We start from the raw sequence: 26,825 nt of genomic DNA, 5'->3' as shown, positions 1-26,825 counted from the left end.
TATAGAAGCTACGTTTATTTCGATTTTAAACAAAACAACTGGCTCCGAAAATATTTGAGTGGCAAACAAAAAATTTACAAATAGTTTAATCATATTTTAATATAAGATCCCCTAGATACCGTAAGCTTACACTACACAAATTTTAATATACAATAAATATCACAGTCAAATTTTATACAACTAATTCGTTAAATCTACGTAATATATGGCAGTGGTGAAATTAAACAACATGAATTTTAAATACATAATATAACACATTGACTCTTGCTAGTAACTTATACAACGTACAAAATAGTAGATAGTAGTTAATTAAAATTAGTTAAGTTTAGAATCATATCCGATAAAATTATTTAAACTTTCGCGAGAAATTGAGATAGACCATTCGGAATTTCGGAAGTCCTTCATCAGTGTGAGTGTAGTGGGTTCGCGGTAACGTCCCGCCCAGGGGTGGGACAGACGCCTTAAAGTGACGTTTTCAGAAGACTGTAGTGCCATCTGTTAGTTGGCCCGAAAAAGAAAGCTTTGTCAGCTGTTACTTGCTTTGAAACCTTTCAACTTTTCTTTATTTGTGTCACTGGCACTGCGCACTTGTCATAAAATGGCGGCTAGTTCTAGCGTTTGCATGTATGTAGCTCTCGTGTTCCATTTTGCATATTTGCACTACTATATCTATCCTTTATGTTCTATGTTGTGACAAAATTAAATAACTAACTCTACGCGCATCAACATGGTTAAAAATTGCAATACCTACATTAAAAAGTAGAATTAGTTATTTAATTGCGTCGCAACATGAAAAATGAATTTCATAAATTGGTGCTTATAATAGTTAATCTCGGGGCCAATCTCCAGATGGCGCTAGATTTCAAATAGACAGCTCAAAATGCGTAGAGAGGGCTCTCATTTCCTTATATATTATTATACTCTTTGGTCCCGTCTCATACTGCGGATTTGTGCTCGTAGTGCGCGGCTGTACAAGGCGGGGGGCGCGGGGTGCGCCGATGGTGATAACGAGCACGGTATGTGCAGAAGTAATACGGACGGGATGTAATCGTGAAACCACTAAATACACTCACCCTGATGAAAGACCTCCGAATGGTCTGAAACTAGTCGGTACCTGAACGTGAGTAAAGCCGTTTTTATAAATAGCATATACCATCAATTTACACACAATTAATACGAAAATTTTACCACATGAGACATCCGTACTAGTTCCAATACTCCATTCAATTCAATTCCATAAAATAGATAGAGTAGTAAATGCGGAGGAAGTTGTATGTAACAGCTGATATATTTATACGTCTATATAGAGCCTCTTGCTGTTAGGCAACGCATGACAACAGGTTATGTTTATTACTCTAGTTTGAACGTCTTTAATTATAATATTTTTATCGGATAGCACGATCAAACCAGCAGATGCTCAAACGGGTAAAAAAAGGATATATATTATCGTATGTATATTGTCAACGCCGTGATATTATAATATCACTAGTGATAATTAGCCGGTATATTGTCAATCAACTTCATTTCTTACAATTTAACGGCCTGGTTTTAGTGACATTGTAATGTCACGGATACACTATAGTGATATTGTAAAACGATAATGTTTCGACAATTTTACGGGGCGTTAGTTTATGACGCCGCTTACTAAGAAATTTTCACTTTTACAAGTTATAACACTGTATCAGTCTTATATCCTGTAAAATGGTTCAATATATTCAACTTTCGTATGCGAGTCCGAATATGACCGTTTTTTGCATTCAGTTAAACAGACGTTGGAAATAAGGAACTAGCAGAGCCAATTACTACATGACAACTGATTTAATTCTAGCGGGTATAATTATATTTTAACATGTACCTAGTCTAGACAGGTTGACTAGAATTAGGAATTAATTACGATATACAATATATCTACATTACAAGCGCTGTCTACTGTATATATGAATTATTAAAATTAATAGCCACATTATTGGCATGAGAGATATATTGCATATTTATTTTGTATTAATATTGAAGAAGTGAATGGTCTATAAACTACTACGTGGTCATTGATCATAAATAACCGGTGATTTGTTGTCAAAGTTATAGTTTATATACTTATAATACTTTTTAAAAAGATGAAGGCATGACTGACTTTTAATATTGATTATTGTGGAATTTATCAATAGATATCTGTTTATTCCGTTATTTGGCGTGAAACATAGTCAAGAATATAAGTGACAAAGCCACTGATGATAGATTAGTGTTTTTTTTCCTTGTAAGTGAATTTTGTTATATGTATAGAGATGGTTTGGCATTTGCCCTTTGTATGTTCTGCTGATATAGTTATGGGGTTTAATTTAAACATTATTGGATTTCAAGTTTTCTATAGTTATTTAAGTTAATTTTATTTTTTATTCAAGTTATACTTCTTTAGGCGCGTTATGAAACAATTATGAGAGTGAAATTTTAATATGCGCGCGCATCACTGTAAAACAAAAGTAACAGGGTGAAGTTGGTTCCTAAAATTTTCTGACGTTTGCGACATTCGTTTTTTTTTTTGGTTTCTTCATTCATTATTAGGACAGGCAAAGGGTTCAAGTTCATAATTAATTGTCAGAGCCATCTTTGCAAGATTTTTACAATACTGTTCTTACTACAAAGGTAATTTTAAGGATTTTTGCTTTGTTACGCCAAAGAAGTATAACTTCTTCCGTGCATACATAAAGTACACACACACTTTTTTTATTGCTATAATACCGTTCTAGGAGCAACATCTCTTTTGCTATAATTTTTGTTTTGTTGAAGTGATGACGTAGAGAATTGTATTTCTTAAAATATTACTATTTAAATTTGATACTCCCATTGAAGTCCTCCACTGATTGAGCACTTGTATCTTTGTGGAGTAATATGTGTGAGGGATGTGTATATTATGTCCCATGTCCCCTGTTACACTAGCGAGGCTTACGCACGCCGGACATAATAGACTATGATGCTGACTCAAAAATATTAAAATATAATATATATTCCTTTTATTATTACGTTAACTTGCACTTCATATTCGTTATTGACTAACCCCCTTATTCATAAATGTCCGCTAACTTAAAACAGTCGCTACAGAGTGTTATTTCTCATTCTGACTGAGGTCAATAGAAGAAGACAGACTGACAATTAGCAATGCTTTAAGTTAGCAGACTATTATGAATAAGGGGGTTAGTATTTATTGGAACAAAACTAGGTAAACCTCTTGTTATTTATGTTTGAATCATTCTGAAATAATATCATATAATATGTTGACATAGTTTTGGATACTATGAACCAAAACTATTTTTGCCGGCTAGTTAAAACACTTTTTATGAGGTGCGCTAAGATCCTTTGATGTGTGCTCGAAATACCGACACTATATTGTTGGTTACCAGTGCTGGCTAGGAATCGCCAAGTGGCGACCATACATTGGCCCAAAACGGAATGTCTAGTTTTACTTCAATTATTTAAATATATATTTTGTTTGAAAATTTCACTTTTTCAACTTAAAGTTTTTAATGAAATAATTAATTTTCGTTATACTTCTATCGATTAGTATTACTTGTGGTTTCATTTATTTGATATATGCAATCAAATGCAATCAATACTCTAAATATGAGTACGTCGGTGTTTTGAAAAAATAACACGCACCAATGAGTTATGTATTCCACAATAAACAAGGGGCAGCGAATGTTTGATATTAGTATATGGTGATACTGTGATAAGATCTCGATACATAAATAATGCCATGCTTCACTATATCAAGTTTTATACTGTTAATGTACTAATAATGAAATCATTATTAGCAATTTCACAAAATTCAAAAAACGGCAAAGTTCTAAAAATGTTTCGAACAATATCAAAGAGTAAAAAATACCATAATATTAATGATTCAGATACGTTACAGCTACTTTTAGCCCAATATACATAAGACATCGATTCAGTACGATAACAGCTCTACTCAATTAAATCTAAAGTTCAGTTTGTTAACTACTTATCATAATTTAAAATGATATATATGTCATTATTGCTTCACGTTTCAAATTGACTACGTATTGTTCAATCATTTCATTTGACTCTTGGCCTCTGGACTCTGTAAAAAAGTTATTGGTCAGTATCACAGTGATAATAAATAGTAATTAAATTAAATAATATAATTCGTGTTTGCTTTTTGATAATGGTTGCTTTATTTTCTTAATTTCTATGTTTTTATATTTTTGTGTACTTTACAAAGTACTTTATATATTAAATAAACAAGGAAATTGTCTTTCTTTAATATTGTTATTAAGTACATGTATTTTAATTAATTGTGTTATAATGTCGAGTTAGCCCGTAAATGGGGTATACAATGTTAGATAATATAAGTTATTAATGTGTAAATTTACTATAAGGGAACATATTGTATACAAGGTGGACTTCCTACTAAATTAATTAATTAATAATTATTATTTAAAAAAATCTTAATTTAACTCTTCTCTCAAATGTAATTAAGATGGATCAAAATTTTGAGCATTCAGATTACGATAAAATTGTCATACAAGTGACTCAAAGCGAGCGAATTTTTTGCGTCGCTTTTTATATTTTTTAAATCAACTTTAGTGTTTATTGTTACTTTTGTTGATAATGAAAAAAATGTCGAGTAAACCTTATTGTACCGCTTCGATTCTATTCAAAATCAACACACCGCGATTGGCCTTGAGGGATTTCTTACAAGCGTTTTTTATAGTAATACACACAGTCACAAAAAGTAAAATAAGACTTTGCTTTACTGAATTGAACTGAACGTTGTTACGTGAGAAATTAAAAAAAATACTGCCATGGCTATCGCTACAAACTTTACAACAAGCAAATGATTTTAATATTCGTATTTTGAATAGATGTTAATCTTAACATGAGATTTCATCATAGAAATAAAACATGCGATTAAAATAAACTCTACTATCAAAAAATGACAGCACTTGATTTAAAACAAAAATGTTACAAAGATAAAAATAAATAGGCGGTACTATTGTTGCATTTACATATAATTTGATAATCTGTATTGAATCAAATGTAAATGTAATGAAAATGTACATTACACATCAAATGTAAAAAAAATCTTGGTCATATTGAGTTTTGGACATGCAGTTAAAATTTAAACACACACTATTTGTGTTAATAACACTTGATTTGCCACAAAAAATGTCATAATTTGTAAGCAGTAGAATGTAATAAAACACTTTTAAATGTTATTGTAACTGTGTCTTTTTTTACATTAGATTTTACAAAAGTTACATTTTTTTATGGGATAGGAGGACAAACGAGCGGACGGGTCACCTGGTGTTAAGAGATCACCGCCACCCACAATCTCTTGCAACACCAGAGGAATCACAGGAGCGTTGCTGGCCTCTAAGCTATACGCGCTTTATTATTATTTTAGTTAACCCGGCGTTTCAAGAACTTTCCAGATGCCCTTTTTCAGGGGGAGTCGAATTACAATTACACACGTTTTAATCCTTTAAAAGAGTTTTATTTAAGTTTGTAACAGTAGAATTATTCACATGGTATTGGATTTTAAATGGAGGTATCAAGATGTTAGCAAAGTGTGATAAAGTTCACCACTGGGCATGCAGTTTTAAATAAATTAAGCGAACAAAAAGCAAGAACGTTTAATTTATTGCCAATGCTGAATGTAAAAGAAGACATCACAAAAATTACAAGCACTAACCTCATACGGTGGCGGCGGCAATATATCACACAGATTTATTTGACAGCTCTGCTCTGACCGCGCGTTCGAATGCCGCTGAATGGGAATTTTGAAACTATTCTCCCGGCCGAGCCAGTGCCACTGCGGATAATCGTACTCTAAATCATTCGGACACGGTTTCCTGTCGTGTCGACTTCTCGATCCCGAGCGACAGGATCCGCAGTCGTCGTGATTAACCTCCCGATAGTCCTTCGTCGACCGGCTCGATGAGCTGTGGCAAGTCGAGCATTCGTTCGAATACTGAATGCTTCCGTTGCACGAGCGAACGATGCTGTTGTGGGATCTTCGTTCGGGGCAATTTGTTTCTCCCATGTCGTGGCCGTCCTAAATTAAAGAAAATGATATTTTTTTTAACGAAAGCAGGTTTGGAGTGGAGCTTAACTAAGATCTGTAAACAGGTCTACAAGCATAGTTTTCTGTTAGCTGTACCAATTAATTGAAGATCCATTTTCAAATTTGACTTTTAAGGCTGGATTTTACAATCCGCGTATTACGGTCCCTACGCATTCCGTGTTTTGTTCTAAAGCAACCAAACGAACTAAATCGGAAAAAAATTAGCATTACTTAATATTTAAGACTTTCTGGAAAGAAGCTTTCGTTAAAAAAATACTTTTTTATTGTTATTTTTAAACAAGTACACAATATCAACGTTTCTACTTTTTTGGGTAACCTAACAATAGATGAATTAATTTAAAAAGAAGTTAGAATATATAGTTATGTGATTCATGAAATATATTTGAAAAATGGATCTTATCAATCACAGTCGCTCTCAATAAATATAATAAAACTAATCAAAACTTATCTATATCAGCTGTCCACTATCAAGGCACAGATAGATAAATAATTACAAAAAAACTCTATGTGAAAAGTTGTACAAGTACAAACACGATTGCAAAAGAAGTTATCTTAAACTAACAACGGTATTCCCATGCTTATCACAGTACCTTGAAATTGAGTTCTGTGTAAATAGCGCTTGAGGCGTACGGCTCGAGACGTTTCATTCTGTCTGCACTCGAGGAATCTACTCCTTGAATAGAGTTCTGAGGGAGACAGTACTCTGGCTCAATGTTCAGGATGTTCGTCGACTGGCCAGCTATGAGAAAGAAAATTATTTAAGCCATTGTAAATTTTTTCTTTCTTCATTCAGCAGGGTAAAGGTAAAACTGAAAATTTATATAATAATAGTATATCGCATCTTTCCATTTTGCGATAATCCTCTTGTTGTAATATTTGAGTTGAATTCAGGTCATATTGCTTCCTAACTCTTTTAAAATACGAAATAAATATCACTTACTTCTGCATTATTATTCAACAAATCTAAACAATTTGTTATGTTTTTAAAGTGATAACCATCACTTCCTTGATTTGAAAATTTACGAACGATGCAGGACTCGAACCCGTGGTTAACTATCGCTTTCCATGCGAGTGCTGTTCCGACTGAACCAACCATTCATAATTTTTGTTTTCAAATTTATTTGTGTTTTTAGCAAATATTAAAAAAATGCCTAGTCCAATATTAATATTCAATCCGATATTGCACGCCACATAAGTGAAGCTAGAAGTAGTAAGTAGTAGATAATCTCGACATATAAAAAAAAAGCAATTTTGTCGAAACTTGAATTGATATTTTTCATTTATTACAGGTTAATATGAGTACACTTATATCAAGTCAAATATTCTGAAGGTAAATAAAATACATTTGAATATCAATTATTCTGTTTAACATAGCACATAATAACATTAAAAATAAAACACTTTTAAGGGATTAAAACGCGTGTAATTGTATCTCGTTTTCAGGGGGACTGACGAGATCTGGAAAGGTCTTGAAACGTTGGGTTAACTAAAATAAAAATGTAACTTTAACACAAACATTTAATGTAAAACCGTTACAATTACACACGTTTTAATCCTTTAAAAGTGTTTTATTTAAATATGTAACACTCGCGTTAATCAAAGAACATACTATTAAAAATAATCTTTTCTGTACGTACATGTGTCTTCGGAGTATGTGGCGCGGAAATTGATCGTTAAAGTTATTGTTTTTTGTACATCTATCTACACATTATATTATCATATTTTATATTTTTTCCTAACATTAGACTATTGTCGAAAATGAGATAATGAGGCGTGTAATTTTGGATTTTTCCAAACTTATTTTTACATCTGCGGCTACCAATTTTAAAACGAATCTTGAAGATTAATTATTGTTAGTTGAAGTTTTTGCGTTGTAAAACCTTACTAAAGCCTAGTTTACTATTTATTAGGCCTTGAGCCACTTCTAAGCAATAAAATAACACACATAGCTTTTAATTGATAGAGGCAATTAATACTGACAAATTGAATAACATTTGCTTCTTGTTTGAAGATTAATTTTATCATTTCAATTAATAAATTGTTTTTAAATGTACATTCCATATATGTATAAATATTTATTAATTGTTCAGCTGCGTTTGGTTCAATGAAATGAATTATTGATCAAAATTTAAAATTATATCAGCATCGATTTAATTTACATTTATTATAAGACTTGATTCTTTAAATTTTGTTTTAAACTGAAAGCAATAGGTAGCAATTTTGAATATTTTTTTTTTCTCCTTTATTTAAGGTCGCTTAGAACAACAAGGTTATCAGCGACCACGAACACAAATACAATAATTATATCAAACTAAAAAGATTACAAAATTTGAGGAATCGTAGAATATTACAATACATATCAGAATCACTTAATATTAGGTATCTATCACTACTTAGGTTAAACATTTGTCTTTCAGAAATATAACTAGCACATTCGAACAAAACATGTTTGACTGTAAATGGTGAGCTACATCTAAGGCAAGACTTAGGAGTGCTTTTAGTGATATAATGAATATTTATTAAATAGAATGGCAGTGAATTTTTAATCATATACAATAATACTAAATACTTACTAGATTACTTACTTACTTACTAAATATTTAATTAATTACATGAATAAGTAATACAAGTATTAAATTTAAATTCAATGTTGGACAAAATGCTTTATCGAAGTCATAACTAAACATGATAAATTTATTAACTGGAGAGATTTAAAGATAAAAAATTGAGGCTCTCAGTTAACCTTTACTTTAAAGAATGCACGCACACTAGCCCAATGTGACATACAAATCGCGAGTGTAAGACGTAACTTGTCACGCACACTAAAGTAATAAACCTGGAATGTTTTCATTAGTTTCTAACAGCAAGAGGCTGTATCTAGACGTATAAGTTATCTAAGCTAAAATCAAGATTTACTTATGCATTTTTAGTTAGAGTTATCTTGTAAGTAAAATTTACCATAGATACTCACATTGCAAAAGACTTTGATGACAGCTGTTAATGTCCAGAGCTGGATCTGGTGATGCGAATACAGGACGGTCCCTCAACCAGATCGTATCCTTGTTCAAGAGACACTGTTGGGCTGTTACGATTGACTGACCTTTGATGCAAAAGAACAGAAATATAGAAAAAAAGTATTTTTTTTAAATGAAAATAAGGGACGAGACGAGCAGGACATTCAGCTGATGGTAATTGATACGCCCTGCCCATTACAAGACAGTGCCGCTCAGGATTTTTGAAAAACCCAAAAATTCTGAGCGGCACTACAACTGCGCTCGTCACCTTGAGACATAAGATGTTAAGTCTCATTTTCCCAGTAATTTCACTAGCTACGGCACCCTTCAGACCGAAACACAGTAATGTTTGCACTGCTTCACGGCAGAAATAGCGCCGTTGTGGTACCCATAATCTAGCCAGCATCCTATGCAAAGGAGCCTCCCACTGGTTTATTTACATGTGTTTACTTATGTACCTACGCAAGGAGTTATTCTTCTTTGGCATAATAAAACAAAAATCCTCAAAAATAATTATTCCTCGTGCTATTTTACGTTTTTAGCAAAAATAATATTGTAGTAAAAAAGGTATTAAATAAAACCAATGGAAATATTATTATGCTGCCTAATAATTTAGATACAACTGGAGAGAAATTGTATATAAATTGAAATTATATATTTTAATTTATTTATTTCTCGTTCATTGACTGTGGTTCAGTAGACATATGATTTACAAAAGGCTTGGTAACTTAAGTATGATACCACGTGTACACGTGTACTAACGTGTGTGACAGGGTGTCGAATTTGCGTGACGGTGTGCGTGCACATCGTAAAAACAATCTGCCCAAAAGAAGAATAACTTCCAAAAATTATATAATATGCTAAAGACAACAGAGTACAATTGAAAACTTCAAAGGTTATTTTACTGTATTCATGGTGTAATTAATTACACATTTACACTATACAGAATTTGTGTATAAAGTACTCTTGGAAATTTTTCTGTGACTGATCGCCTCCCCTTAGTCGACTCAAACCGACTATACCCGAACGTTACAGCCGAGCGTGACACCATGCGCGCGTAAAGAAGTCTTAACTTAAAACATTTTTTTACACCTTACATTGACATTCAAATTCAAAGAAGTTCAAAAAGAATAATTCTGTTACTATTTATCGTGCCTCTACACTGCTTGGGTGGTTTCCAAAGCTATTTCACAAAAATCGTCACCTTTTTAATCTTAATAGTGATTTTCATTATTATAAGACAAGAAATAAGGGATTGCTTGTAAGTAATTCTAGTAGGCATCATAAGATACATAATAGCTTTAAGGGTAAATGCATACAATTTTATTATAAAGTGCCAGCCACTGTTCAGCCATTATTTATAAATAACAAAAAAAAAATATAAAAAAATGTCTCTGTTGTAAATCCTACTACTCCACAGCTGAATATCTAAGTGATCGAACAGCCTGGGACTAGATAAAGATCATTTTATAGCAATAGCAATGAGAGTACAATATTGTATATTTTATTAAAAAGAATGCTGGGAGAGTTTCTTGCGCCGCATCTTCTCTCTCAGAGCGTTGTTTGTAGCGGTAGCAGTATCTAGTTTATTAGAAATGACATCAAATGTATGTATCCCAAGTCTATGCCAACAAATTAGGAAATCGCCCGAGATTGCACTTCAAATTCAAATATTTTTATTCAAAATAGGATTTAAAATCACTTATTGAACGTCAAAAACTACCACCCATTCAAAAGAGACTGCCTCAGACCTGAGAAGAATGGGCGCAAGAAACTCAGCGGGATTTATATTCACTTTCCTCAACTTCGGTCAACTTCTCAAACAGTGTGCAGGCCAGGCTACACTTTTTCTTCTTGGTGAATCTGTTATTCTATCCTAGTCTACTCTTTAATTGAATTGATGGTAAATTATTTTCAAATATTAAAACTAGCGATAACATTTGACGTTTAGAAACACAATATACATACCTGTGGCCTTTTTCCGCTGAATGCCATTTCGACGCCTGATGTAGTAAATGCTGACAACCCCGATTACGATCACCGAGAATAATGTCAAGCCAAGCGCCAGTAGCCACGTTTCGTGTAAAATGTGCGGAATCGTGGAATCGTGAGGAGGTTCCGTCCTAAAGCCAATAAATCTATCATTTGAACATTCAACACACTCGATGTTATGTTACCAAACGTTTTGCTCGGGAAAACGTCTACATTTATTGCTATTATTTGTTAATATTGTGATTTATTTATTTCTATTGATAATACTACGTGAGCTGTCTTGATTTATGCATTTCAAAAGTCAACATTTAACAGTTAACCGTAGTGATTTTATCATATTATATTCTCTCTGAGTAATTGTTTTGTGCTGCGTATCATACATTAAAAATTAGGACTTCATTTTTAAAACATAGGTAAAAGTATATTGATACTATTCTCACTGTACGTATTGTCGCTGCAATCATGCGCTATGTACCGCAAATGAACTCGCCGCTGCGGCACGGGTGACATCTGCCCACGTATACAAGTACTACTGTGATACTCACTGCACGTAGTGTCGCTGCGACTGTGTGGGCAGCATGTGTATGTGAGCAGGAGCGCTGAACGGCCCGTGTCCACGACGGGTGACTGCTGCAGCGCGCGCTATGTACCGGCCGCCCGCCCGCAGGGAACTGGCCGCTGCGGCACGGGTGCGCGCTCCGAGTGACATCTGACCGACCACGCGGCCAGAGTTGGTCCCACCAACCCGTATTTCAATCTATTATTTAAAGAAGATATACTTAATGACAAAAAAGATATAATATAAGATAAAAGAGCAACCGATGTTGTTAGTTCATTAAATAAAACTACCCACTCACACAATAGATGGTTACAAAGGGAGCTATTGAAGCTGTTTTACTGTTAAGAATGGGATCAATAACATTTCCCGTGTTCCAAAATAGAATATTAAAATAAATTCTAGTAACCATTATTTATGCGACAGTATTGGAAACTGAGAGGCATGCTACGCAGCAGTTACGATTTTGCATAGTCACGAACTATTGTTGCACTGTAAAAAGTAATGAGGTTCTCACCAAATAACCGGTAAGTTCCCCATTCCACGTGTCTGCAGGTGGCGTTTCCCATCGTATCCATGCCGACGTTGCATTTATTACCCCAGCCGTGACACTGAGAGGAGGGTGGGATGGCACTAAAACAATTATTCACGGTAATTAAATTACAAAAACTACTAATGATTAATCTACAACAGTGTGAATTCGACATACCATCTTCATCTGTATATCCTGCCATTGAATTAGATGGTTTTCCGAGAAGCATTTTATAAAAAGGCATCAGAAATACATCATACTCGGTAAAAGGTTTTAAACCGGATAGTGTGTAGCTTGAGGAACCACTATTATCAACATTTGTGAGTGATCCATTAGAACATCTGTCCACTTGAGATGAATTCAATATTATAAAATCTTCACTACTGTTGCGCCAGTTTAAAGATGTTCCATTGTACCAAATCTTAACACCCTCCAGATACTCATTATAATCTGTTAGCACCTGTAAATACATATAGGTTTATAAAACTCCATAAACTTTACAGCCATTGTTATACTATTGTAATAAATATAAAGTAAACACTAACATCCCAGACAACTTTCAGTGAAGTAGACGACAAAGTTTCCACACGCTTAAGCACTAAAACATTCTGTTGCAGATATTTTCTTGCTTGAACAAATTCATATTCCGTCATGAGATTCTGTTGGTCATAATTTAAGCCAAATTCATCATTTGAAGAGAGCTTTAATGCATTACTTTTTCGTAGAACGTTTAGATAAGCCTCTTGCATCATACTGCCAGCAGCATTGACTGCTACACAAATAACTCTTCCACCGTGTTCTACTTTTACTCCATCTAAATATAATAAGCTAGAATTGCTTTTAGTACATTGAGGAAAAAGCAAGCTGTCTTCAATCCCTTCTAAAATCCAAAACGTAGTTGGCGTCGGTAATCCTTTTGCTTCACAAGGAATAGAGACCACATCTCCCTCCCATGCGGTCAAATTAGACGGTATCTCTGTGAAGTATGGCAACGCTGAAACAGATGGCCGTATTAAAATAGCTCTCACAGATATCGTAAATATCAGTCATAAAGCGAATGAAATAATAATATTAGTGCTTACAATAAACAGTCAGGGTAGCAACGGCTATGCTAGTGCCCGTATGGCTATCAGCTCGGCAGGAATAGACACCGGCATCGCTTGCAGACACCTGTTCCAACTTTAATAGTCCTCGGATCACTGTCGCATGTGACGGCAATGTACCATCCTCTTTAACCCATGTTATTTTAACACTAGCATCGTAACTCTAAAATAAAACTCGTTTCATTTAATCTAACAAACATTGAATTTCGTTCAGCAAATATGTTAAATCAATAGCTGATTAAACAAACAATTTAAACTGTGGTTTTCATATATTGTGAGCTTAATTGAAAATCTATTTTACCTGACAGTTAAATTCAACGTTTTGACCAACTAATGCTGTTATATTGCTAGGTTTAACGACAAAGTGGGGTCGTCTTAATACTATTAATGCCGCAGCTCTAGACTGTCGTTCTCCGGCTATATTTGATGCTATGCATCTGAATAGTCCGCTATCGTTTGGTAGTGTCTCCAAGATTCTTAAGCTTCCACTTTCCGTTATTGTCACCCTTAAACAAAGTATAATTTGTTAGTTAACGCAAATTATATGACATTAATTTAATTTAAACATGTTTATAAATCTTCTGTTTCGATAATAATTAAGGGGTCTCCAACGACAAATATGTAGCTTAGCTAAATAATTTTTTAGTTATCTCTGTGTTATCAGTTCACTTTTTCATTATAAACAAATTATTTTACATTAAAATTTATCTTATTATATTCTTATCGGAAATTATTCATTATGAAGTTTAACTGTATGTATCACTCGACCAACCTTCCATTAACTTCTATTTCATACGGTTGGCCATCTTTCACCCATTGCACAGAAGCTTCTGGGACACCACGTGGAGGCCCACATTCTAAAACTGCTGGCTCACCAGCAGCAACTTGTACATCTCGTGGCTCTATTCTGAACTCATCCCGAAGAACTAAAATAAATAAATATTGCTAAAGTTACCATATGTCATCACCGTCAACAAGAACCAGAATATAAAAATTACAAAGTTCAGCATTGCGTATACTAGCTATATTTCCGACAATTTTGGTAATATTTGTGTATGTATTCATGAAAGCAACTTACCAGCAACATTTAAGGTTGCATTGTGGCTGGCTGCCTCTCCAGCTACATTACGGGCAACACACCAATAAACTCCTTCGTCACTCTCCTTTTTCCCGCGATTAACCCTAATAAAAATTTAAGCATTTAGTTATATAATTTTTCTTGTTAATCATAAATATGTTAACGCTTAATTGATAGATTTACAAAACCTAGAAAAAGTATTTATACACATATAAGGCCCAGTTTTATTCGGTCCTCGTAAGCCATTGGCGTAAAACTTCATTCCACTCATTCTAAAAAGTATGCCTCAGACCTAAGAAGAACGGGCGCAAGAAACTCAGCGGTTTTTTTTAATAAAAATGTGGTTACAATGTAAAATCGTACAATAAAATTTACTATTTAATAGTCTGAGGGGGTTCGCTCCATTCCCGATCTGTGGTATCATTAAGAAAGTCATTTATATCAGTGTAACTTTTAACCACACAAAACGTTTGTTAACAATTCTTTTGAATTTCGTAATACTTTGTTTTGAAAATATTCTATGATCTTGTTGCTGAAGCATAAACATCGCCACACTAATATTTATTAACTCGACTTAGCCGAGTAGTAAGCATTTAGTTTATGTTTCTTCCTGATGTTAATATTATGGTTATGACAGCTTCTATAAAATTCACTTATGTGCCTATGTACACATAACATTGTCAAGAATATATTGAGAGGCAACAGTCAAGATGTTTATTTCTTTAAATTTTGCTCTCAATGATTTATTAAATAATAATTGATAGTCAGCCCACTATTGATATGTGATATGAAGTGACGTGCTAGCCCATATATTATGATAAACAGAATTTTACCTAAGAAATAACAACCCATCTTCTAAGAGAACTCTGTGTCCGTCTTCCGCTGGAGGCAATGGTGAGCCATCTTTGTACCACTGCACAGCCGGTTTTGGTCGACCTTCAACGACGCATCTGAGAGTCGCCGGCTCACTTCGACCAGACACCGTATTTGATGGATGCTCTTTGATGCGAGGCGCTCGATTTTGTGCTGTTGTAAGAAAATTGGTAACTTATGTATACATAACTATGAAATACTGTAATTGTAAAGGAAATATATTTTATTTGGCACGAATGACCCATGTTATTTGACCTTCAATATTATTTTCTTCTGTCTTTCTTGTTAGTCTCCATCTTGAGTATAATATCAATCACTTAATAATGGGTGCTAATAATATGAAATAGTGAATTTGATTTAATTATACGTTTAGTACTCACGTCGAAATAAAAAAGGATGAATGGGAAATCACAAACAGTTGTTTTTTCTACGTGAATGGTCATGTAATAACAATATAAAAATTTTACGACGAATAACGTAATGTATGGATCCTTATCAAAATGAAAATAGGTAATCTATACATATAATAAAATTGTGACTAGATAGAATACTTCTTACGGAATAGATTTAATTCAAATTTTGCATGTAGATTAACAATGGTTTGGGACAATTACATGCAGAGAGACGACGTCGCGGTCAGTAACTAGTATCTAGATAAAACAGAAAAATTGTTAATCCTCCTTAACTTAATCTATTCAGTTTGTATTCGTTACAAATGTTTTTTAGAAAACTCATTTCACCATACGGTAATATTTACTACTTAATATTAAACGGATATTACAAAAAATAGAGATAAATGATCCCCTTTATTTTGATATCAAACGTTTCGGTCAAGCGCGGTAGTTGTCCTTTATTAATACATGTCACTGTCGAGATAACACTCCTACAATAAACGCATTATCTTGACACAACTCACTTTTTGTACGCTTCGTGCACGAAAGATCAATGCTCTGTAGAAATAATAATATAGCTATAGTACTTGATGATATAACTTACTAAACAAATTGTTATGTTTTTAAAGTAATAAGCCTTACTTCTAGGATACAGGACAAATAAAATTTGAAAAAACAAAAGAACAATGCGTGACTGGAACCCACGACCTCTCGCGTTCCGTGCCAGTGCTCTTCCAACTGAGCCAACAAGCATACAAGATTTTATGACGATTCGTCACTCGAATGATGCCACACGAGAAGCAAAGATATTAATATGAGCAAAATTCTTATCATATAGTAAGTATTAAGCGCAAGATGGTACAACTCCAATTTATAGACACTGCCTGATTTTTTTTTTTCGATAATTTTGGTAATGGTTCTACTGAAAGGAGCAATCTGCCATTACAGATTGTTTCATAGATGAATGTTTATTTGATCTATCAATACCTTTGTTGAATATGTTCCAGTAATATATTATGCTTTCACATCAGAATGTCTTTAGTATATGATAAATATTTTTCTTGAATGCTTATTAGTTATATATGTGTGTTATTATGTGTAATAGTATTCTTTGCGAGATATGTAGTTATTTCTTAGAATTTCTAACATATTTCATCGAAGTTTATTTACATTTCTACGTTTTCTTTGACAACAATGAAACCATAATACAACCAAAGAGCGTTAAATATTAAAGATAAAATAATTAAAACAAAATTATGTAGGACTAAAAAAAGTATATTACGTAAATAGTAACCAGCTTACAATTTAAAGAAAGAATTATAGTATGTATAGCATATCATACAACATTTAATATTTGAAGGACAGGGTATTAATTTGGAAAATCTATAATTCGTATGCTTTTGTGGTAATCAAGACACACTAGATGGAAGAGGTGGTTAAAAACTGACTTTTGGTTAGCACAAAAACTGTTCTACTAACATAGCAATAAACATTAATTAAACCGAAGTTAAAAAGTAAAAGAGAACCATTGTTTTGTTAACACAGCAATTCACCCGAACTACATTTCGTTAATTGGCCCGAAGCTACTTTTAATTATTGAACGAACAGTGCCACCCATAAGAAATATGTTTATATTCAATTATGAATGTTATATCGTTAACATAAGAGTGATAATAGAAATTTTATTTGTTTTATTTCGGCTTGTACATACAACCTGATGTTACGTGTGGTATAGTTATCGTTATGGCTTTTAAACTGTAGTAGTTTACGGCAGAGCACTTAGAAGGGTATCATAAATTCCTTACGCTCATTAAGAAGACGGTAGCTGTATACTATACTTGCCTTAGCTTTATGTCCTTGTTTGATACACACTACAAACATTGAATGTGCACACCAAGAGATGCAATTCACACCGTAAGAATATTCAACAAATTTTATATCTTTAAATGAGCAATTCTTGTATATATATAATCCGAATCTCGGCAACGGCTCCAATGATTTTCATATAATTTAGTATACAGGGGATTTCCGGGGCGATGATGTTAGGTTCCAATTTTAAAAAAATTCGTTTTTTCCGTGTTTTGATGAGAAATAGCTACAATAACGTTAGAATACTTTATAATAGCTCAGATGGGACATTGGGTGATCCGGAAAGCAAAACACCCCGGTTCGATTCCAGATGACCTATTAAATTTTTTTTGGTTAAGTTTTGTACATTCTTAAAAATCCGAGCAAGGCTCTGTCATCCGGATATTAATATTGACATGGCTGCTAACTATTCAAAATCTAGAGGTCGTGATGTCCGGGCGACATGTTTTGACTTCTTTCTGCGAAATTTCAGTCAAATCTATCAAAGTCAAAATCAAAAAAATTTTATTCAATTAGGCTTAAACTAAGCTGCACCCAAATATACGTGTTATATTATATCGAGGCACAGTGAAACTTAACCGGATCTATTTATTTATTTACAATTAGCTACAATAACAGATATCAGGACAAAACTGTTACCTAATGATTCATAATAGATAAATATATATAAATAGCTTTAAAGGTAAATTTATACACTTTTTTAATAAAGTCACAGCCACTGTTCAGGCATTATCTATAAATAAATTTAAACATTTTATTAAAAAATGGCTCTGTTGTAAATTCTCCACTACTCCACAGCTGAATATCTAAGTGATCTGACAGCCTGGCACTAGAATAATGATTATTTTAAAGCAATAACAGTGACAATACAATATTGTATATTTTACTAAAAAAAGAATGCTGGGAAAATTTCTTGACCCGCTTCGTCTCTCTCAGAGGGCCATTTGTTTTCGAAGCGCTAGTAGTATTAGAAATGACATCAAAAATAATTCTAAAGGAAACAATTTTGAGACATAAAATGCCTTTTTATGACAAGTACAGGATTATTTAAGTGAACTTGGGTTCTAATTTAAATTCATCAAACACATAAAGAAAAGTGGACACAACTGAAATTACATAAAATTTAAGTTTAACATAAAATTATGGAACGTAAAATAGATAATTTTATAAAGAGTTTTTAAAATAATTTAAATTAAGAATCGGGACCGAGCCAACGGCCTTGAGAAATCGAACGGAACTAGATACCTCTTCCGTACAAGATCGACATAGTTTAAATTTGGAATTACAAGCATTTTAAATTTATTACAAACATAATAAAATTTTCTTTACAAAACTAATAAATTTATGTCATTTTAAATAGTATTGATATACAATTAATAAATTTTCGTACAATTTTTATCTACATTGAATGATTAACATGACTCCAATTGTAAAAGTTAGGGGTATTTTGGTGATTTTCTTGCACTGTCTATAAAAAATAGAAATGTAATGAAAAAATAAATTTTCTTCTCATATGCTGTAGATATATATTTGTTTTTTGTAAAAATATAAGCTTTATATATACCGTCAAGAAATGGTTTCAATTATGCGCTATTTTGGCGATTTCTTCGGATAGCAGCCTTAAAAAGTGTTCATAAAACTGAATCGAGTGGGAACCTCCTTTGCACAGGATGCCTGCTAGCTTATCACAGCATCAACTAGTGTTAATTGTCTTTCGTAGGTCACCGATCACCGTAGCACAGTCAACCGAAATCACTTTTTCTCATCCAAATGTTATAAGTTTTCTTTAGTATAAATTCTGCTAAATTTGTCTTTAACCAATTCGACACGTGTTTCGCCTCTATATGAGGCATCCTCAGGAGATTTTGACTGGCCAAATTCTGGCACGAGACTCAAGAAAATTCACAATATTTGGATAGTTTTAGATTTTTACAAAATAACGCTTAATTAAATAAATTCACTTTTTCTCATTAAAACAAACGGATGAAAAAACAACAAATTTGAATACCTTTTCCATTCATTAAATTTTTAGTTAAAGTTATTGGTCTATTCACAAATATGAATAATATGATAACTGAATTTTTGAAGTTAACGATTAATACAAAACAACTTCTCTTTTCAATTGTTTTTATTGTCTCCAAATTTTACTATTTTCTCAATTCAACATAAGTATATTAATATTATTATGATTAAGCGATCTTTCAATGCGACGTATGAAAAACTATTATCTGATAGTATTCTTAGCGTAAGTGAAATCATTTGTCAATGTCTACGATAAGAATGGATTAAGGAGCAACTTTTCGGTCGCCTTTTATGGTGCGGTTGTCTTGCGAGGAAATGTTTGGCGGATAATGAGTTTAAAATAATAATACTTCTGTTATTTCAATGAATTCTCATGCACTACGCTTAAGTCTTGCATCCAAAGTTAAAATAATAACTCCACAAAAGAAGTACCTACGATAAATCTTTAATGTATATAGTAGGTATATAAAAGAGGATGTATGTGTATGTTCACCCAAAACTTGAGAATCGTAAGCATTTACCTACCAGTGAGAGGCTCCTTTGCATAGGAAGCCGGCTCGATTATGGGTACCACAACTGAGACTTAACATCTTGTCTCAAGGTGACGAGCGTAATTGTAGTGCCGCTCAGAATTTTTGGGTTTTTAAAGAATCCTGAGCGGCACTGAATTGTAATGGGTAGGGCGTATCAATAACCATCAGGTGAACGTCCTGCTCGTCTCATGTCTTATTTTCATAAAAAAAAATGAAATGAAACACTGCACAAATATAAAGGGAACATGGCCACTCCGACGAACATAACTATGTTAGTGCCGTTTAAAATTCACATGAAATTTTGTATATCTGTATGTGGTAAGCGTTGGAACGTATTGGTAGATTTTTTTAAAGTCAATCGAAGTGTACCGGGAACGAGCTACGATTTAATAAAGCGATGTTTACATCATTTAAGACAAAGACAGTAAACAAACTTATTAGTTCAGGCATTATGTATAAATAAATTTAAATGTTTTATAAAAAAATGGCTCTGTCGTAAATTCTATTACTCCACTGCTGAATATCTAAATGATCGGACAGCCTGGGACTAGATTGTGATTATTTTATAGCGACTGTACAATATTGTATATTTTTATTGAAAAGAGCGCATAAAAAAAGAATGCTGGGAGAGTTTCTTGCGCCGCTTCTTCTCTCTCAGAGCGCCATTTGTTTCCGAAGCGGTATTAGTATCTAGTAGTATAAGAAATGACATCAAAAAGAATTCTAAAGGAATCAATTTTGAGAAAATAAATGCCTTTTATGCCTTTTATTAAGAACTGAATAGAATTTAAGTGTCCAACCAGTAGGTATATTAAACTAATAAATAATTTGTACGCACGCACGTAGAAGAATTTTTATTTTAATAATATCTTAAAAAGCACCCCACTCTTTTTTTACAATAAAATATATTTTATTTACACTATTTTCAATTTTAATTTATTTTCTATTTTTTAGTTGAATTTTATAAAAAGCGTGCTTTTTATTTTTTTAACTGTTATTTATTTTTCATTGTTTAGTCAAATTAGTGTAATGTCATCGGTCCTCGATAAATCTACAAACGAAATCTAGCCGTTTAAAGTGGGTCAAAATCGCGGCCAAAGAAGTCGGTTACAAACATACAAACATATAGGTGAAGCTAATATATAGCGTATAAAAAGGAGCAAAGCCTGTTATGCAAACACGTAAGACTAACGCAAAATTTTCTGAATTTAATTGAACTTCTTATTAAACTATACATACATCTCATCTCATCATTACACTCAATCTCCCGAATGCTTAATTTTTAAAAGAGAGGATTATCACTTAAAAAAAATAAATTGTTTAGATTTGCAAGAGCCATATATCAAGTGTCAATTTCCTAATATACAAGTATTGGGGTTAAGCAGGTTATCAACTGTAAAGTAGAACGTGTAGATGAACCTGAGAGTTGAAAAACACATATCAAGATTTATGAACGATACGTCACTCGAACTGTTGGCTCAGTGGAAGAGTGCTCGCACGGAACGATTCGAGTCCCGCATCGTTTATAAATTTTGTTTTCAAATTTATTTTTTTTAATCGTAACAACATGTCGGAAACTGAATGCAGGAATTATTCTAAGTTTAACTTTTTTCGTTTATTATTGTGGGATTTGTATACTTAGCCTCTGTTTGTGACCTATATGATTGAGCCCTTTTAAACATTTCTTAAAGTACTCTTGCACTTAAAAAAATAAAAATAAAAAATAAAGCAAGGAGACACAAATGATGATGACATTGATCTGATTTGAAAATAATTTTGGTTTAGGATAAAACATCGAAAAAAAAGGGAAAATACAACTCATCCAACAGGGAAATACAAACAACACTTATCAAAGTTTTAGATAAAAGCCTCAGCCTAAAAGTCCAATTCCAACCGTAATTTTTCAAATGATATTTCTCTATGTCCTAGTTAAATTTTATAAGAATATTGTGATGTAGAGATAAATCATGCTTTAACAGGAAATCTTCATGATATTTTTCCATTCACACTTTCTCGACTTTTTTCCTTTTAAATCCTAAATCAAAATTATTTTCAAATAAGATCAATATCACCATTATTTGTATCTCATTTATTTTTTAAAATATAAATGTAAAATACTTCTTGCAGTCTCATAATAGAATGTGGCTAGTCCAACATCTCCTAAGGATTCCTCGTGTAGAGGTGAAACACGTGTCGAGTTCATTGAAGGCGAATCTTAGTGGAATTATACTCAAGAAGGCTCACAACAATTGGATAAATAATCTTATTTCAAGCTGTCTATTAGCTTAAGTTTAAAATAGACAGCGGATTATAAGTAATTCCCATTGCTTATCCATGGGTTACCCCAATAAGTCAAAGTATACCCTCTATCAACAAATTCTAAAAATACTCCCATAGTTTGTAATAACTGTCTGTTGAATATCAATCTACACTTTATGTAGATACATTGTTAACAGAGATTTTCCTGCCACGAAATTAAATGAATCATTATTTTAAGTGATTGTTTTATTTTTGATTATAACCAATGTTTCCTGTTAAGCGCACTAATCCCGGGGAAGTAATAGTTAACAATTATATATTTCTTGTGCAATAAAATGTTCCGCATGACACTAATTTTTAGGTCGCGAAAAGACATTTAGTTTTCCTATTTTGCTTAAGTGTATATGGTGAAGGATAGATGAAGTGTTAAAAACGCATTTGACTTTTCAGTTTTAAGAATCATGTTCGTGTTTATTACACGTACATGAAACGTTTATTAAAACGAGTTGAAACAAAAAAAAAAACTTTTATAAGCATAATAATATTTTTTTTAATTCATAACATATAGCCATAGAGTTTGTGGATACTACAGACGTTTCGATTTACCTTTGTAGGTAGAGTATAATATGTAGTATTTTCGGGCATCCTGCAAAAATCGTGAACTTATATAAGTTATAATGTACATTTAATTAACTTTATTTAAGTATTCGGTTCTAAGTTGAATAACAAATGTATTGAACCTACAACTCTTCATCTTAGATAACTAACATTGTTAAGACCACACGAATATACAGTGTGTTAGTTGTTACTGGAACAGTGTGGGGATATCCGAATTCAGAAGAGATACAGAAGAGAAAAAGTGACTTAGGAACCATTTTCGCTTTTTCTAAAAAAACAATTTTTTTATAGTCAAGCGCGAGTTGTCCACAAAAAAATAATCAATTTAATGTATATTTTTATATGGTGATCAACTCAGTTTCATATGGGAATCATTGTTAGACGACCCATATAGCCCCATTAGCTCATTAGTAGTAACTGAGGGTCAGTTACTACTAATGAGCTAAAGGTCTCGGGTTCAAATCCCGGTAGGTTCAAACATTTATGTGATGAATATGGAGGTTGCTATAGCATTTGTATATGTTTAAGTAAGTAAATGTACTAACTTAAATATATCGTTGTCCTGTCAGACAGTCAATACTTACACTTGCAATAACTGCTCCACAATATAATAGGAAATTTTATTTGCACTTTAGATATTTAACAAGACATTTCGAGTTTAAAAATTCGGGAGATAAAAAAACATCCTGCTGTATATATAGCCTTAACTAACAAATACGCGATTGATGGAAAATTTGGACGTCACCCAATCCACGTCTATTAGTGGGTAGTATATTCATGAAATATTTACGAAATTTGGACAAATTGGAAAATTACGAAATTTGGAAAAATGGACCTGGTTTCAAGTCCTTTTGAACATCACTACTACGATGACCAGAGCCAGTTAGTCAACTTCATACATAACCAATGAATGAAAAAACCTATGAACCTGGAAACCCAACCACTGGCAGATATTTTGGACAACGGATCAGCCTATCTATCCAACGCGGAGATGCTGCCAGTATTCTTGGTACACTTCCCCATAGCTTTAATTTAACGTAATCATGTATTCAATATAGTTATAACATTTTTTTTATGAATTAATAAATACCAGTGGGAGGCTCCTTTGCACAGGATGCCAGATAGACTATGGGTACCACAACGGCGCCTAGATTTCTGCCGTGAAGCAAGAATCCTAAGCGCGCACTGCATTGTATTGGGCAGGGCTTATTAATTACAATCAGCTGAACATCCTGCTTGTCACGTCCCGTATTGACATAGAAATACCATCTAAGAATTAATTCGCAGGAATGTTTTCCTTCAGGTGTGGTATCCAATATTATCTGTCTTTATCTGTAAGAGCGTCGAATAAACCTACATACGAGTATGAATTCGGAAATTGAAAAAGTATTTGGTTATAAGATAGAACCGACGCCTGCTGGGTGAGAGACTGCCGCGGCGCGTCGTTCACAGTTCACTTCAGATGATCAGCAATTAATATATTTTTATACAAAAAAGGGGCAAACATCCGAAACAGTGGTCAAGAGATGCGTTGCCAGCCGTTAAGTTGGGAGTATTCTCTAATCTTGAAGTTCACTGCGTTGCATCGGTTCGGGAAACTGAAGCCATTAATTGATTCTACAAAGTAGCTGCATGAGGCAAGAAATTTCTCGCAAATCGCACGGTTATAGAATGCCAGATGGATGGAATTTTGCATTTTGACGAAATTTAATGGAATTCGGCTGCTAATATCAACCCGAACACCTTCTCTGAGCACTCCCAGTTAAACATTACTATTTTTATTGTGAAAATAAGGGACGAGACGAGCAGGACGTTGAAAAACCCAAAAATTTTGAGCGGCACTACATCTGCGCTCGTCACTTTGAGACATAAGATATTAAGTCTCATTTGCCCAGTAATTTCAACAGCTACACTTACACATTACTGGAAAATATTAAAGATAATATTTTATCATTATTTGATAAAACGGAGACTATGTATAACGATATTAAAAAATAGAGTCACACAAAATCCAGAGAGTTAAGTGTGCTTGTAGCATTCATTTTTGAACTGTTAATTGGGGCTGCGTATTCAAGGGGTTACCAGGATTATATTACAGCCTCGCCTGTATCTGTCTGCCACAAGGTTTTATTCCAAGTTTAATAGAATCACAGTCAGAATTTACATAAACATTAAAATAGTGTACATAGAATATTTAAACGCATAAAAGGCATTTAATTTCTCAAAATTGATTCCTTTAAAATTCTTTTTGATGTCATTTCTAATATACTAGACACTAATACCGCTTCGGAAACAAATGGCGCTCTGAGAGAGAAAAAGCGGCGCAAGAAATTCTCCCAGCATTCTTTCTTTTGCGCTCTTTTTTAATCAAATATAGAATATTTTACTTTCAATGCTATTGCTATAAAATAATCATAATCTAGTCCCAGGCTGTCGGATCACTTAGATATTCAGCTGTGGAGTAGTAGGATTTACGACAGAGCCATTTTTTAATAAAACATTAAAATTTATTAACAGATAATGCCTGAACAGTGGCTGGCACTTTGTTATAAAAGTGTATACATTTACCCTTAAAGCTATTATGTATCTTATGAAGCCTACTAGAATTAGTTACAAGCAATCCCTTATTTCTAGTGTTACAATAATGAAAATCACTATTAAGAGCAAAAAGTGACGATTTTTTGATTTATATATATATGGAGTGTTTTATTAAAATCACCATTTTTGCAGTAAATTATTGTGGGGTGCCAAAGATTAGCAAGAGTTATGTTTAATTTTAATTATTAAATATTTTGCTATGATTCATTCACTCTTTTTTAAATGAGGCACAACAGTGACAATGTGGAATGTAGAATCTTACAAGAAATGTTTGTCATTTCAATTATCAATTCCTAAACAAAACCAGTTTGGTAGCTTTCTTATTTTATGCTACTAATTCCTAGATGCTCTTAGAAGCTGATACGGAATTCTACTAAAAGGTTTACCTAAGAGTATTATATTGTGTTTATTTTTTCATACGAACACATGATAAGTGGTATACACATCTTTCTATAAAGCTTCCTAAGAACGGGTTGTGGGTCCGATGCTATTGGAGACGTTCCATTGATTTTCAGATCTGGATGTGTATGGTTTGCTAGTCCAGTATATACCACCTAGTAGAAATACATAACTAATAAAACCCAACAGGGCAATAAACCACATTCTCAAATGTATGAATCTTTAAGTTCGTATTTCACGTTTCGGCATTAGGTAGGGGTAATCACCTATCGGCTACCATCAAGTAGTCATCGTCCATTAATGAGAGAGTTCACAAAAAAATATAAATTCCACAGTAAGGGAATAGGTTTAATAGAGAAAGTAGATACTGCTTTAAAATAAATAGCAAAAGAAAATAAAAATGATAGATTGATAAAAATAAGATCATCATACGTTGTTTCTGCAATATTCGCCATAGATCAAAAGAAAATAGGTTTTGTTTTTTAAATATCGACTTAAGGTAAAGACACTTTTCAAAAAGAAACAAAATTAAAAAATCGAACATCATATTTATGTACTTAAAGTTAGTCAATTATTCATAAGCCACAGGTAGAAAAGGTTTGTTAACAAAAAGCTCACCATTAGTTCCATTCAATCCGATGAGCAACAAATGCACAAAAACGAACCAGACAAATTGAGTCTTTCCATTGACACTATCACAACCATTCCCACCGTAATCCACCATACTGCCACACACACGAATCATGCACACCAACAAAATTCACATTTTAATCACCCACAGACAATAATTCAAAAAACGTAAACACAATATGCTGGAAGTGTCAAAACTTTTTCCCGCGCAAACATTGCGTTCTAAACGTTCTCGACACGACCAAACCGTTACACGG

At 33.1% G+C, this 26,825-nt stretch overlaps 1 protein-coding gene across 1 annotated transcript; it reads right to left on the bottom strand.

The window, feature by feature from the left end:
• On the bottom strand, nt 1–26,825 carry LOC126965779 (neogenin-like). Its single transcript, XM_050809541.1, has 15 exons — nt 26,557–26,825; nt 15,209–15,401; nt 14,376–14,479; nt 14,070–14,223; nt 13,599–13,803; nt 13,277–13,460; nt 12,740–13,188; nt 12,372–12,654; nt 12,180–12,295; nt 11,652–11,863; nt 11,083–11,237; nt 9,072–9,200; nt 6,691–6,839; nt 5,708–6,070; nt 1–4,093 (listed from the first exon to the last, which is right to left on the bottom strand). Exons 1-15 carry the CDS (start codon nt 26,681–26,683, stop codon nt 4,064–4,066), a joined length of 2,853 nt encoding a protein of 950 aa, XP_050665498.1. The 5' UTR covers nt 26,684–26,825; the 3' UTR covers nt 1–4,063.

The sequence above is a fragment of the Leptidea sinapis genome, chromosome 8 (assembly GCF_905404315.1).
Source record: "Leptidea sinapis chromosome 8, ilLepSina1.1, whole genome shotgun sequence".
Classification (NCBI taxonomy): Eukaryota; Metazoa; Arthropoda; class Insecta; order Lepidoptera; family Pieridae; genus Leptidea; species Leptidea sinapis.
This window is presented reverse-complemented; position numbering and strand designations above follow the sequence as displayed.

What these genes read in the sequence shown, in the direction of transcription:
- LOC126965779 (XM_050809541.1), bottom strand. Translation starts at nt 26,683, where the DNA reads ATGATTCGTGTGTGTGGCAGTATGGTGGATTACGGTGGGAATGGTTGT. An exon ending in TCATCAAAGTCTTTTGCAAT is followed by an intron (nt 6,840 to 9,071) that starts GTGAGTATCTAT and finishes TCTTTCTCATAG; the next exon opens with CTGGCCAGTCGACGAACATC. An exon ending in TGCCGCCGCCACCGTATGAG is followed by an intron (nt 4,094 to 5,707) that starts GTTAGTGCTTGT and finishes ACTTTTTTACAG; the next exon opens with AGTCCAGAGGCCAAGAGTCA.